The 15,549-nt window shown below is 41.1% G+C and overlaps 1 protein-coding gene across 1 annotated transcript; it reads right to left on the bottom strand.

The window, feature by feature from the left end:
- Positions 1-5,846: 5,846 nt before the first annotated feature.
- Positions 5,847-14,549, bottom strand: LOC128252395 (centrosomal and chromosomal factor). The gene is made up of 2 exons (XM_052980072.1): positions 12,660-14,549; positions 5,847-10,632 (listed from the first exon to the last, which is right to left on the bottom strand). Exons 1-2 carry the CDS (start codon positions 13,426-13,428, stop codon positions 9,773-9,775), a joined length of 1,629 nt encoding a protein of 542 aa, XP_052836032.1. The 5' UTR covers positions 13,429-14,549; the 3' UTR covers positions 5,847-9,772.
- Positions 14,550-15,549: the final 1,000 nt, after the last annotated feature.

Genomic DNA, 15,549 nt, shown 5'->3' with positions numbered 1-15,549 from the left:
ATAAAAATCAGCAGTCAATGACTGAGAATTGCCATAAAAATTGTTGACACAAAATTTCTTGGATCTGAATTTATACGCGGGCATCGAATGTATATATAAATCATGTTATAATAGCTGTCTTCAATAAATTAAATTCATTAAAAGCGGATTATCGAACTGGGATGGGAAAGTTTTTGGAAACGGAGCGGAAGAATTCGTGTCTTAAAGTATCTGAGAAGATGTCGAGATCTGTGGTTCACTTTCATACCTGGGCACCATCTGGGGGCTTTTGTCCAGTCAATCAGCAATCGATTTCGCTGGGCTCCTCGGTCTCGTTGCTTAATTACCAAAATCCGGCGCTGCGAAGCGTTACGCATTCGTCAGTTCCATCCGCATGAAAGCAATCTTAATTAACGCATAAACAATTAACGCGTATCTCATTATGTTCTGTTTGCCGGCAATCTATCTAACTTCTGTCTGTCTCTCCTCACCTTTCTTAGTCATTAAGGTGGCTTATTGCCTCAGACGCCGTCGCTGCTATTATTTTGTTGGCCGGGAAACCATTCATAAATGATTAACGTTGCCAAAGTGCAATTAACACTGCAAACAAGGGCAGAGTCATGAGCAAGAAGAAGAAGGTCTGCACCCGGACCCCACAGATTCTCTACCCATTTCCCCTCTGCCGTTTTATCGGCATGATAACCCAAAAAAAAAAACATCGCAACAAAAACTGAGACTTCATGCGGCCATAAAAGCCATATAATAATAATAATAATAACACTTGTGCCCACATGGTCTGCTGTCTGTGCGAGTGTGCTTAATTTTATTTCGTTTTCCCATTTTTTTACTATTCGAATTTGGCCATATAAACATTTTTGTGACGCGCGGTAATTACGCTGAAAAACTCATTTGACGGGTCGCCCATTCAGTCGCCGAGTAATAAATCTTTCGATGTGTATAATTTGGTGTGAGTGAGCCTGGCCAACGCACGGAAAATCGTATCTCGCAGATACAACTGATCGGGGTGCTCTTTTTGTATATTTACACAGAGAAAAACTGGAGAGAATAAGTCAGAAATTTTGAATACTCTGGACACCCTTTTTGCCAATGATAACATAACCAATTTAAAAACATTATAATATAATGATTTAAATTATTTTAAAAGACCAATCAACCATAACTCAATCTTAAAATGCTAGACAAAAATTCGTGGAATATTACTTTATCAAGGCTAGTTTTTTCCTGTGTACTCTTGGCACAACAGGCGGATGGCCGGAGTTTTTGGGATGCGGATTGGATCGGTTCGTCTCAGTTGGGATCCGCCGGTTTCCAGGTCTCTAAGCTGCCCGCAGGCAGTCGGAAAAAGGGAGCGGGGCCGCCCATTAAGTGGAATGCCTGGCCTGCAATCATTACTCATCCAAGGCTCGAGGGTTTCCTCGCATTCGACTATTGTCAATGGCAAAACAATGAACAAATGCAGCGCAGCTAGCGGGGGGCAAACGGCAGATAGCAGATACGGCTTGAGATACAGATACGGCATAGCCAGCAGATACAGATGCAAACTGCAGACTACAAACTACAGACTACAAACGACACACATGCGAGAAAGTATCTCTAAGTATATGCCACAATTTATGGCTTCCTACACAGACACAACGTGGCCCCAAAAAAAGCAAATATGTATATGACAAGTCATAAATGCCTCAACCTCATGGACGCAGTTACAGCAACAGCAACAACAACAACATCAACTGAAAAGATACAGATACTTTTGTTGTTGCGGCGGCCATAAAAAGACACAAAAATCGACTGACACATCGCTCAATAAACATAAATTATAATTTATTTAACTTTTGCACTTTGTTTCATTTAATTTTCAATGCTCGTTTCCAATTCGAATGGGATTCATTTGTTTATTATTTTGTTTGCTTTGGATTCTCGTCGGACTCATTTTATTCGGCGGAAATTTAATGAAAAATTCAGGGAAAAACATTTTCAGCTGGCTGGCTCATTAAAAGACGCGCCACGCACAACTATTTGAAATATTTTAATTATTTTCCACTCATACATATACTTTGGGTGTATGCGATTTCGTGGGCGTAGCAGGTTATTTCGAATTATTTTTTTAAAGCGATTTTAATTGCCTCGGCAGAGACCAATTGACGTCCGTTTTCGGGGTGGTTGTGGGTCCTATTTTACTATTTACTATTTTCCAGGGGGCATTTCGAGGGGCCTCAACTTGCCTCATCATCTGGGCACGGATGATTGTGAAAAACACTTCACTCCAGTGTTGAGTTCGGTCCGCTTCGCTTGAATTATGAGCCCTGGAAATCCACATTTGAAACTTGAGCCCCGTGAGTGCTGATAGTGTGGCACCAATACCCATAGCCATACCCATACCCAGAGGGTGGGCAAAAGTCAGGCCGGGGGCTGCGCAACAATGACAAATACGTGAGCTGATATTTCATGCCACTGACAGAGACAATCTCCGTGGAGGGGAATACCTGATCACAATTACCACCCCTTTGCCAGCAAAACTCATTTGACTTTATTCAAGTTGCTCAAATTAATATTCAATTAATTTGCATTTTTATTGTGTTCGGTTCAGTTGTTCTTTGGGTTTTTTCTTACGCATGCAGCCCAGTAGTATTTATAATTCCTTTATATCCATAATATGCTACAAATTTATTCCTTTTCTACCGCTTTACATCGTTATACATTCGAAATAAATATATATATATATTGTTTTTTTTTTTTTTGGATTTACCATTTGTTAGGGGTTCTAAATAATTTACATGAAAGTTGTTTGGCTTTAATCGGAACTGAAATGTTAATATCCATTAGAGACTGTGTGAGTCGGTTGTGTGCCTATAAAAAATACCATAATTAATGCAAATGTTCAGCTAGCATTGTGTGCGAAAAAAAACTTGTTAGTCATCTATGTAGTTATACGTTTTCATACATTATTCAAAGTTCGACGCACAATAATTATGAATAAAGCTACTATCACATTGAAATACACATATGTATGATACATGCCCGAGAAACAATAATAATTGCTTATTAAATATCTACACACGCAAAGCGAAAATTGAAACAACTTAAGTTCGATCATAAAGCCACAAAATTGTTCTCTAATTTAACAAATTCCCGACCGCATTTCAGTACATCTGATTTTGCCTGACTTTGTGAGGTCGTTGTTTTGGCAGTTTGGGCAGTTATATCCTATGCTAACCATTCTTAGCGGCGTTCTTAAGAGCAACGGAAATGCTGAGCAAAAAAGAGGATGTCCAGAAAATTAATGTGTTCACAGCAGAATTAAAGATAATTCTTAGTTTTGTAACTTAGTTTGCGTTTTCCACGCTCGTTAAGTTCTGCTAAATCAGCACCAAAAACGCTGAAGACTGTTTTCGTTTCACATTCATAGGTAATCCGATTTCTGTGTTCATATGCAGCTACTGCTCACCAATCCCCTCACCAAATATCGGATGGATTGCTTAAATATTTCGGTACATTTCATTTAATTTGCTGATGGCCTAGATAGTGGTTACGCTGCGGCACAGGCGTAGATGGTATGTATGCTGTTTAGATCGTCTATATCGATTTGTTTAGCTGGCTAATTTTGGCTTTTTTCGCTGGCTGTTTTTGTTTGTTGTAAGTCACAATACGGTTGGCTAATGCAAGTTTATGTACTTAATGTAGTTAAATATATATTTGTATTCGCGTAAGTGCATGATGGCCGTACCCGTGTACCATCTGTTTAGTTTTATTCGTGTCTTCGGCTGAGACCCAGTTTCGAGTGGAGTTTAATTACCCAGCACGACTCAGACACGTCTGAATTGCTTCCTCCTCCGAACTACATTCCCTGCTTTATGTACACATCTCTATAGGTATATGTTTACCCCCTAAGACTTTGGCTTGCCATCTTATGTATAATTTTAACATGTTACATTGTTTTTCCAGTTGGATTTACCTAATAGTTTTCTTTAAGTTTCGCTTTTCATGCCTCGTATTTCCACTCGTGTCTGTCGCAAGGAAATAAGACTAGTACAGTGCGTTTCAAAGTGATTGAGGGATTTACATGGTTCCTGAACATTTGTAAGTTAATGCTAAATAATCTTCGGTTTTTCTGTTTTGGGCTTTGGGCTTTGGATGAGCTTAGAAGTGTTGGCCAATTTTAGACATTGTAACTCCATTATTAATATTAATTAGGTTATGCTTTTTAATTCTCTAAAGCAAGCCCACTTTTTATATGTATGACATTTGAAAATATCAAATTAATTATAAGCATTTCCTGAATGTGTTTAGATTGTTGTGTAAAATGCCGTTTTGTTTTTAAATTAAGCTTCCCTATAGCCTTGAAACGCACTGTACCCCAGTACCGCGGCACTTAGGCAGCTGTAAGCGTTAATGCTTTTTAATTGTTTTCTGTGTGTAAGTGTTTTTTTTGTTTGTTTATTTTTAGATATTTTTGCGCCAGCTAACTAGTTTTACACGTTGTCATGTTTGTCGGTTGCTTGGCCAAGTCTAAAGTTTGTAGTTCAAGTTGATTTTTTATGTGTGCTTGTAGGCCTTTTGAAAGCTTTCTGACCTTCCCTCTCTATTGCCAGTCGTCTACTCTCTTGCCCAATTGAAAGGCGGCTAAGTGATTTGACTTTGGCTCAGCAATGACTTTGTTAACTACTTCTGGGCCAGCCAAAAGTTTTCACAATTACTCAAAAGCAGGGAGACTTAAGGCGGGACTACTTGAATTCAAAACGCCAAAGCGAGTTCCAACTATAATTAGGAATTAGAAATCAATGACAAATCGTTTTTGACATCATCTCAACCGCTGACTCAGCGCAATTCGGCTAAAATCTACTAACTAAGCATGGGCGAGAAAAAATACAAAAAATACGAAATTCCCATTCGGTAAGCTTAATTATTTTTTAGTTTAGTAAGCTGTTTTTGGGATTGGCATTTGCATATTTCCGCGCACGATAATCGTATAATTTTATTTTTTGACTCATAATCTTCCGCCACAGAGTGAAGTGGAGAGAGTGAGGTCAATTAAGTGCCATTAATTTGCCTTTTTAATTAATAATTTATTTTTTAATTTATTTAAAGCCGCTGCTCAAATCCCGATGTCTATCTGATTTCGCGCTGCGCATTCATGCATATAAATTATGCTAATTAGTTACAGCTACCGCCCGACAATTTAATACATATATTTGCATTTGTTTTATCTGATCTGTTATATTTTTTAATTAAAGCTTATTAAAACTGTCGCTCACGGACCTCTCTCCTCGCAACTTATCGTTTGGCATAAATGTATATTTACTTTTATACTTAATTTATGACTCTAGCAATCACCAAGTACAACGGGCGAAGAGGGGCTGGGAAACTGGCATAATAATTACCGAAAGCCTAGAAAATATTTAAATGGTTTTTCAGTATTTTTTCTCTCCTCTTTCTCTTTCTCTTTCTCTTTCTCTTTCTGTTTTTATTTTTATTTTTTTTTTTCTTTTTTTGTCCGCTAAAAATGTTTTAATTATGTCAGAAATGATGTAGCGCGCTTGGCAGCAGATTGAAGTTGACCCAAAAAAAAACCGAGCAAAACGAAGAGGCTGAGAAAAAAAAGCGATGACGACAAAACCGGTTGCCTATGCCTGAAATTGGAGTCCGGGGTCTCCGAAGTATCTGTATCTGATGTCTGAAGTCTGAAGTCTGGGAGTGGAGTCTCCTCCGACTCGTAAATATCAGCTTTATGACCAGCCTCAATGCGAGTGTCCTCCGCTTTTTGCTTTTGTGGCTGCCACTTAGCCCCCTGCCACGCCCACCAGCCGCCCCCGCAGACAATGTTTGGTTAGACAGCTTCCGACGCTGTGTTTTTTTTTCTGCCCCGTATTTTTGTATTTATTTTTTGGCGCTTGACAACTGCCGACGCCGTTTCCACTTGGTTTTGGTTTTGTGTTACTCTTTTTACCCCCAGCGCGGACTATGTTTAATGCGCTTTGCGTCATTTCATTTTGAACAGTTTTCGTTACTTTTTGTGAGCACTCCCGACTTGAATTTAAAAATAGCCACCTCTTGCATCTGGGTGTTTCTGTTTTTATATGCCTTTTATTTGCATGTTTTTCCTCTGCCGTTTCGGTTTTTGTTTTACTTGTTTTACTTTTTGTTTGCTTTGCTCGACCATTATTGGCTTTATTTATCTGTTGATGACTTTTAAATGGCAGCTGTTCTGCACTGGTCTCCACATCTAAATAAAGTCAATTAGAGGAGAAAACCTTTTGGTTGACCTATCCCGCCCTAAAAGGCCTGCATTCAGTCGGACTAAGCGATTAATCGAATATAGACGTTGGAACTCGCCTTTGACAGCGACGAATCCATTTGAGTCACATAGACCTGTTTATGGTGAATTTAAGTGAAATGACTTTGTATAAGAATTTATGAAAACAGGAAGAAAGAACGCCGATTACCAGACAGAATAATGTGCAACACTTCCAGGCTTGTCAACAAGTTTTTAAAAGTTAAACAGTCACTATACCAAATAAAAAAATTGTCTTTAAAACTAAACTATTGATACATGAATTTTAAACAGTTGGGTATAAAATGTTAAACTGTACAGTATTATAAATGAAACTTAATAATAAAGGGGTTATTTTTTTTAGTATTATTTAGAATCCCAAATAAATGCTTACTAATTAATTAGATTGATTAGAAATTGAAAACAAAAATGTATATTTACTTAATTAGCCCCTGACTACCAAAAACAAATACAAAATTACTACAGCCCCTTCCTCCAAACTGACTAAATCCAAAAAACAATCAACAACGGTCCTCAAACTAACCACTTGATCACTGAGCTCATTTTCAGAAAAATGCCGAACAGGCGCAAGCACTTAAGTACGGCACTCGAGCGACTGGACACTATCTGCGATGCCCACACATGGAACAGTAATCAAGTCAGATGTGAATGCGAATATGCCAGGGCGAATCCAAAGTGCAGCACCAGTCCGGCTTACTAATGCCAGACGAGATGATATGGGACGAGACGAGACGAGACGACACGAGCTGAGACGAGTGGCACCTGCCCATTGGGGGGCAACGGGGCGTATGAGTGACGACAATGGCGATGACCTCGCACTCGAAAGGGGAGGGGGGCGGGTGGATCAGAGGGGCAACCACTCACTCACCCAGCCGCATGCAAATGGTCCAGCAGCTGATAGTTGATTGCCCAAACGAAATGAAAACAAACAACCGACTCTGCTGTCAGCTGGAGAAGCGATCTGTAGTATATTTTAATTACACTTTTGTGAATGCCGCCGGCGGCAATTGAAATATTTTTCTGTCTCTAATCTACGACCAATTTATATGAATTGAATAAATGAATAGATGGCCATCGTATCTGTGTCTTCAAGCTCGGGATAATGGGGAGGGCCACAATTCAGGAAATGAGCGGTGCCTTGTTTAGATTTGGCGTTTAAACGAGATTACTTTCTACGGAAAGTGTTGATGGATAGGCTTTATGCCGAGCAGAGCTGGATTTTTAAGGTTTTTTCGCCACAAACAAAGATTTGGATATTGCTGTGTACAAAACGATAAGGAATTCAGGGCGGATACTGTTCAAAAATCAGTACCGATAATTAGATTAGTTCCAAGAACTTGAACGACGAGTTCTCATAAATTTTGATAAACAATTTTGATTTCAAATTAGTTTTCCAACATTAATAAGTTAAGGAAAAATTTGGTTTTAAATATGAGAAAATGTTTGGACTATTTTACAGACGTCCAACACTGCTTTCAACCAATACCGGCTACGGTTTCGTTGTGCTCCAATTGGGTCTGTCGTCTTTCCTTGCTGAACCATAAGTGGATTCAAGTCAACTTGGACGAAGAGCCGGACTTGTTTGGATTTGGGGCAGTCCAAAGCGATTGGATTCGTGTCGGATGAGTCAGTTTTTGGTCGCCAACTGCGGATGTCGTTCGTTTCGGTTTCGGTTGAAAACTCTTTTTTCGGTTTAATTAATTCGCTGATTGCCGCACTGAATCCTCAGCGGACTCGCCTTGCCTATGCATAAATTAATCAGTTATTTACTTCCTGGAACCGAGCAACTCCCAGTGAGCCGTCTCCAAGCGCTTCGGCGGGCGATCGGACAATCAATAATGAAAAGTACACATTTTCCCGAGGGACCTTGGGCCGAGCTAAAACAATTTCAACCGATAACATCTCGCATTTCCTGCCAGCTCAAACTCCCAGCTTTGAACATTAGATTTTTCTGTGTGTTTCGTCTGCCAGCGAAGGCATAATGTGGAGTCGTAAACACTGGTTTGTGAGGGGAAACAGGGGAACTATAGCCGTAGATAAAAGCAAATGAATTATACCGTTTGAATGAATGAACTTGGGGCACGGTGGTCGCTGCAAAATGAGTACAGTAAAGCCTAGAACGGGGCGTCTGGAGATTAACTAACCGAGAAACCCGCTTTAATTTAGCTCTGTGCCTCATGAAATTAAAACAGGAACTTGTGTAGCCATCTAAATAGCTGTTATACATTCTTAATTGCGGTAAGCTCCATTAACGAAATAAAACTCGTATTAGAACAAGCCCAGTTTCTAATTCAATTTGTAATACCACATAATTTGTTTGGAAATAATGGCTTTGAGCTATAAAGTAGTTTGAAATGCATTTCCCGTCATGAGTAGCCTTAAAAAGGACCTAAGCAATTTGTTCGAAATTCGTTTCAGCTCAAGGGTTTCCAATTAGCGAGGGACCTCTGTGCGGCAACGTTGCCACAACCCCGAGCCAAGTCTTCCATCAATGACAATAATCAATCACAGCTCACCGCAGATGGAAAAAAAAACCAAAAGCCGGAGAAAAATGAGGGGCAAAGCGAAGCTGAAAATCAAATTAAGGCGAACAAAAGAGGAGCCGAAGACGGGAAGCGTGAAAAGTTGGCCACAAAAGCCGACGGCAAGAGGAACTTTTCTTCGCCGCAGCCAAATCACTTGCACTATGCTTTTCTCTCGCTCTCTAGCTTCAATTGAAAACACAATTTACTTAATTTTTTGCATATCTCGCTTCAAATTACGTTGCATAATTTTGAATAATTTTTATTCGTATTTTTTGTGTTGATTTTTTTCTGCTTTACTCTCCTTCTTCGTTCGGTAATATTTTTTGCTTTTCATATTTTCATATTCTTTCGGTAAATGGTTTGTTATAACATTTGTTGATTTTTAATTAAATATGCGTATGTGTAGTTTTTAGCAATTGTTGTTTGGTTGGATGTTGTTGCCGTTGTTTTTTTTCTTGTTATTATTGATGTTGTTGGTTTACACAGAGCGGTTGTTGCTGTTGTTTTTTGTTGTTTGTTGTTTCTTGTTGGTTGTTTAATTTAAATTAAATTAATTACTAAAATTATTTTATAACAAATATCACTACAATAGTTTGCATTTTTTTGTTGTTTGTTTTTGTATCGTTTATCAATTACTACCATTACTAAAAAAGAAAAAAAGATCGCTCGATTCCTCTTTTCTCACCGTCGGACAACAATTTTTCATAGCAGCTAAACAGAATTGAATTTCATCTCTTAATAATTTGTAGAGTTAATTACTTTTGATTCTAAAAGCTTTGAGGGGGTGTGTATATATATAGTACTATTTAAGGGGGAGGATCTATTGGTTATTCCTTGAGGCGGCTATTTCATCGACGCGTACTTGGTAGGCGCCTGTCTCATGTGTTGCAAGTTGCATGTTGCTTCTGTTGCTGTTGCTACTGCTGCTGCTGCTGTTGCCGTTGTCCTTGCTGCTGCATCACACGTTGTAGCAAGAGATCTGCGGCAGGTGCTGGAATGTGGGCGTGGCCGCCGAGCTGAACGGCACGAAGGACGTCTGTCCAGCGGCTGCTGCGGCGGCGGCCAAGTTGAGCGAGGCGGCCGCCGCATACGGGTGCATCCGCTGGGACCGCAAGTACTGCCGGTACTTGCCGCTTAGCTTGTCCGTGGCCGTGGTCACCGCCCCCGTCGCCCCCGTGCCGCCCACCGCTCCGCCCCCACCGCCGCCGCCCACCGACGCCGACCCGCCCGTGGCCGCTCCGGAGGTGGGCGTGGCCGAGTAGAGGCGCATGGGATTGGTGTCAGGGCCGGCCTGATAATTGCTAGGAACTGTGGCCATCGGCGCGCGGTCCATTAGCATGGACGTCGCGTCCCAGGGCGGCGGAGGCAGGCAGTGTTGCTGTTGCTGGTGCTGCTGCTGCTGCACCTGCGACTGTTGCTGTTGCTGTTGCTGCTGCTGCAGCTTCCCCGAGGCGACCGCCGTCTGTCCGTAGTTGCTGCCGGAGATCATGGCGTCCCGCTTGCCGCTCGCTGCCCCGGCGCCACTGCCCTTGGCCGCGTAGTGGCCGTGGGGGTGCAGCATGTGGTGGGGCGTGAGGGCGGTGCGGGCGGCCAGCGCCGCGGCCAGCTGGTCCCACTGACCGGCGGCCGCGGCGGCTATCGAGGCCTGGGCCTGGGCCTGTACCGCCGCCGCTGCTGCCGCTGAGTTGGCTGCATGGCTCTGACTTTGGCTTTGACGTTGGCTTTGGTTGCTGCTGGCACGTTGCTGCTGCTGCTGCTGCTGCTGCTGATGTTGTCGGCGCACATGCTCCAGACTAGACTGTTGCTGGGGGCAAAGTCCTGCAAGAAAAAAAAATTTAAATTTATTAAGACAAAAAAACCAACGTGTGTTTGTAAAGTGTAACCCTTTTAAACATGGTTTGTAATTGATAAACATTAAAAAAAACACTAGCAAGGTCGTAGAGTTACTTGATGAGATCTGGTTTACAAATTCTTTAGCTGCTTATTTATGTTATTGACTAAATAGAATTTATTTAAAACTCTTTTAATGCTTTCTTAAACCCTGTAGGAACAAACTTATACATCAGAACTGATAACAGCTGAATGGCAACTGTTTCTTTCCATTACAATCTGTGAGCCAAGAAAATGTATTTGAATTAAAGGAGATCTAAATAAAATTATAGATATTGCCCAAGGAGTAGTTTAAAATTCACGCATTGACGTGCAGCATAAAATCTGATTTTCTCAGCATCTCTAATAAACTTCCAAAATATCCATTTTTAAACCATTTAAATTGTTCTTGAATAAATACAAATTTGTGGTCTTAATTCAAGACAATTGTGTATTGATTGAGGACAAAACGATCTTGAGTCATTTTTTGTTTAGCAAATTGTTTTCATTGACTTAAAAGGTTCGCTGTGACTTTTGACTTTTACAATTTAAACTTAAAGAATTTGACCAGTTAAACCTTAAAAAAGCTGAATTATAGTATTCCGATGAAAAGTTGGAGTATACAAAAGTAAATTTTATCAAATATCAATACAACCCAAGCTTTCAAAGCATTTACAACATGTATTGACGGACTAAATTTCAGTTTTTCAATTTTGTAACCCAATATTGCATCTAATTAGTTGTGTTACAAAAGGTAAGAAAATTAATACATTGGGATCAATATGTACTGTTTCTCATCAATATTTATTTAGGCACTTTGTCATTGAACGAAAACTAGAGTTAATTATTCAAAGAATTTTTTGTACAGGAACTATTCTGGCAGAAGACAATTTGACGAAAAATAAATGTTGCTCAACATGCCGAATATTTCAAAATATATCAAAATTTTAAGTATTATGGCAAATTTAGAATAAGAAATAATAGCATGCTGTTCAATGTGGAAAAAGTTAGCGCATTGAACAGTTTGCTTGTGAGTTTGTTATTTTAGTCAATATAATTCGCCTTTGCTTCTAATAATTAGTATGCTAAGATATTTGGGATGGTTTGAAAACCTAGTATAAACAGATAATTAAACTTATTAAAAAAAACTTCGCCAAATTTAACGCTTTTAATTCTTAAAGCCAAATATCTTTCTCTTTTTCTTTAGACTATTTAAAACGTAAACAATACGTATTTGTGTATTTATAAACAACAAGTTATAAGTGATGTTGTTTTGAATCGTTTGTCAACATGTTATTAACAAATTTCTTTAAACTTAGCGTGTAATGGGGACTGGCATAGATTGGCGAACCGACGGAATTTGACTTGCCAGTTAAAATTTAATTTTCAGAGTTTATGGATTAAACATTGTATATACACATACACTTTTTGTTTAGCTGTAAGAGAACAGACGTTCTTTGTTTTGATTTGTAAAAGACAAATAACAAAACCAGTAAAAACTACAGTAAAACTAACAAAAATGAAGTAATTTAATTAATTACAGCAATTATTTAACCGAAGGTCTGCAATATGCTGCTTGTTAAAAAATTTTTACATTCAAAGGCGTAATGATTTGACTTTTAATCATGAATATCAACCACGATATCTATTTTAATAAGAGATTTTGCTTGAAAATTGAGTTTGCCAGTTTGTTATAAACGCATACTATCCAATATGACACTTTAACGTCAAAAATTTAAAGCTTTATGAGCTGTTCTCAAAATCAAACTATTAGAAGAACAAACTTGGTTCAACAAAATTGAATGAACCTAATAGAAAACTTGATGCTTGTGTTTAAATGACATTCAAAAACTTTTAGTGAAGTCTAAGCGCTCAAAAGCCTTTTTCTTTAGATCAATCTATCTTAGAAATAATGGTGAGTTCTTCTAATTTTTTTCTATTGCACAAGATCGATATATTAACTAACATAAACTTACCGATTTGCTGTTCCAGACTAGACCGTTGCTGCGGATAGTGGGCTTGCTGCGACATCTGCGACATTTGCTGGTGCTGCTGCCGCAGTTGTTGCTGCTGTTGCTGGTAGCGCTGTTGCTGCTGCTGCTGCTGCTGTTGTTGCTGCTGCTGCTGCTGGGCTGTGGAGGCCACCCGAGCGCCCCGCCGGGCGGCACTGCTGCTGGGAGCCGTGGCCACAGCCGTACCGCTTCCGCCCCCGCCCAGGGCCGCCCCACTGCTGAGCGAACTGCTGCTGACCGCCCTCGCCGTCGCGTGCATGTTGTTCACGAACGGACTGCGCCGCTGCGACTCCATCTTGCGGAAGTAGCACGGGTGGATCATCAGCAGCGGCTCCACCCGCTGACCCGCCGGAGGCTTGGGCTGGTTGGGCAGCTCGTACTCCACGCTGCAGTCCACGTGCAGCGGGATGCTGTAGTCCTTTTGGGGCGAGGGAGCGGGCGCTGTGTTGCTGTTGTTGCTGCTGCTGGGCGTCTGTTGTTGTTGCTGCTGCTGCTGCTGCTGTTGTTGTTGCTGCTGCTGCTGTTGTTGTCTGCTGTTGGCAACGTGGTACATATGCTGCTGTTGTTGCTGCTGCTGCTGGTGATGATGCTGCTGCGTCTGGCTGTGCTGCTGCTGCGCCTGGCTGTGTTGCTGTTGCGCCTGGCTGTGTTGCTGCTGCAGGGCAGACAGGGCCGACATGCCGTGCGACAGGGACGACATGTCGTAGTTGGCATAACAGGCGGCCATCGTCATCGCTGTTTTATTTTTTATTGGCTCCTTTTAGCTTTTGCTCTCGTTTCTATAACACAGAATTCGCTTTTGGTTGCTTATTTATTTCGTTTTAGATTTTTAGCATTTTGCGGGCGTTATTTTCGCTTTCTTCACTTTCGAAAAAATTCACTTTTTGTGGTTTTTATTGGCACTGGTAATCCAAAAAGAGCGGCTAACGGTAAATTGCCGCTGCAGGTAATCCGTGAGTGTGTGAGTGTGTGTTGGTTATTTCTTTTTCGTTTTGTTTTTTTTTTTTTTGTTTCGAGATAGGAGGAACCTTAATCCATATGTGTTTGCTTTGCTTTGGAATTCGCTTTAACCCGTATAATATTTAGCTGCGGTTCGCGTGTTTAACTTTGTTTCGTTACGTTTATTGTATATATTTATTTAGCGTTTTAATCAGTCTTTGTTTGGTTTTACATAAATGCAGCGAACAGTTGGGGCTGCTGGGTGAGTGTGGGTGAGTGGTTTTGAGGGTGTGAGTGAACAATCCACGTGTGTTTTTCAGTCTTTTTGCCCGTTTTCGCTGGCCTAACTTAACCGTTGCTTTCTTCCTCTCGTTTCTCTTTTTTCATTCGGTTCTGTTCTGTTCTGTTCTCGCGGGAGTGAGTGGTTCGCGGAGTAGGAAACTTGTAGTTCTATGCAATGCAACAGAACTGCCGAACGCACGAACTGAACGCTCCGAAGAAAAACACGATCTAAATCGGGAACGAGAAACTATAAGGCTATGCTGCCTGTTTTTTCTCTGCCCAGCCTCTGCCGGCGTCTTGTGAGCGCAGTTGAGAGAGAGCGCGCTTGCTGAATACGGAGAGCGGAAGGCGCGCGCGAGAGCGGGAGCGGCAGAGCACACAGAAAACAGCTGTTGGCCAGACGCCTGTGTTTAGGCTTTGTTTTTGTTGTTTGTCTGGGCCGAATCGCTCACTTTAGTATCACAATTTGCCTGTTGTTTTTGGTTTTCCAACTGCTTATTCACTTTTCACGCGGCACACACTTTTATTAACTCCTTTTTTATTTTTCTGGAGTAATGTCTGTTGTAGGCGCACTATATATCTGATTCGTGTCCGCTCGACTCGGGCTCTTTGAAGCGAATGAACTGGCTGAAGAGGAAAATGACGAGTTGGCCTCCAAGCCCGCAGTCGCTGCGCTGCCGCCCTTCTGCCGACGCCTACCTGCTGTTCGGCACAGCTGATGTTCCATGACGTATTCAGCACGCACACACTGTCAGATCGCGAGCGTAAGAGCCAATTGCATTCAATGGCAGCATATGGCCGCTCTCTCTGTGTGACTTTGTGCGAAGTGTGTGTGCCGTATACATTCAGCCATGTTACTACACGGCGGCCATCTTTACAACTGTTTGGGCGAGACAGAGAGCACGAGAGAGCTAGCGAGAGCGAGAGACACTGAGCGCGCATTATTTTGTAATACTTTTTTTGCCCTGCTTTAATTTTTTACGGCAAACGCTTTTTGGGAGCAGCTTTATGGGCTCGTAAAATCTGATGGGCCTAAAGGGGTTAACAGCAAGTTGAGAGCTAATTGAGTCGCTCTGAAAACGGGAAATATAATAAACCCATCAGCGATGTCTTTATTAGTTGGACTTCTTTAATGAAATAAGACGGTGAACTTTTAGAAGCTGTATGTGGATAAGATACCTGCGTGGTCAATATTTTAAATTTAAAATACAAAATATCCTTTAAAACCTTTAACGCTCTTAGAACACACCTAGTTTCTACATAAAAAAAATCCCCAAAACCCCCAAGAACCTCCCTAGTTTTTGAATACAAAATTCTAAACTGCGCACTGAGAGACTTTTCTGCAGCAAAATAAAAGGGAATTACAAGAACTCAAACAGACAGCGATATTAAACATTTTTGCACTAAAAAGTGGGCAATTTAAGTCGGGAAAGGGCACTATATCTCGCGACCTCTCTCTTTCCCACACACACGTTCCAAGAGCGAGAGCAAGCGAGAGAGAGAGAGAGAACCGCAGTGGCAGACAGAATTACACACATTGTAATAAATAAGGAAGGTCGTTGCCATAGCAGCAGCCGCCGTTGGCGTCGTTTTTTCCCCACTTATTGTTGTTGCTGCGGGAGAGCTCTCTCAC

Source organism: Drosophila gunungcola, chromosome 3R (genome assembly GCF_025200985.1).
Source record: "Drosophila gunungcola strain Sukarami chromosome 3R, Dgunungcola_SK_2, whole genome shotgun sequence".
In the NCBI taxonomy this organism is placed as follows: domain Eukaryota; kingdom Metazoa; phylum Arthropoda; class Insecta; order Diptera; family Drosophilidae; genus Drosophila; species Drosophila gunungcola.
This window is presented reverse-complemented; position numbering and strand designations above follow the sequence as displayed.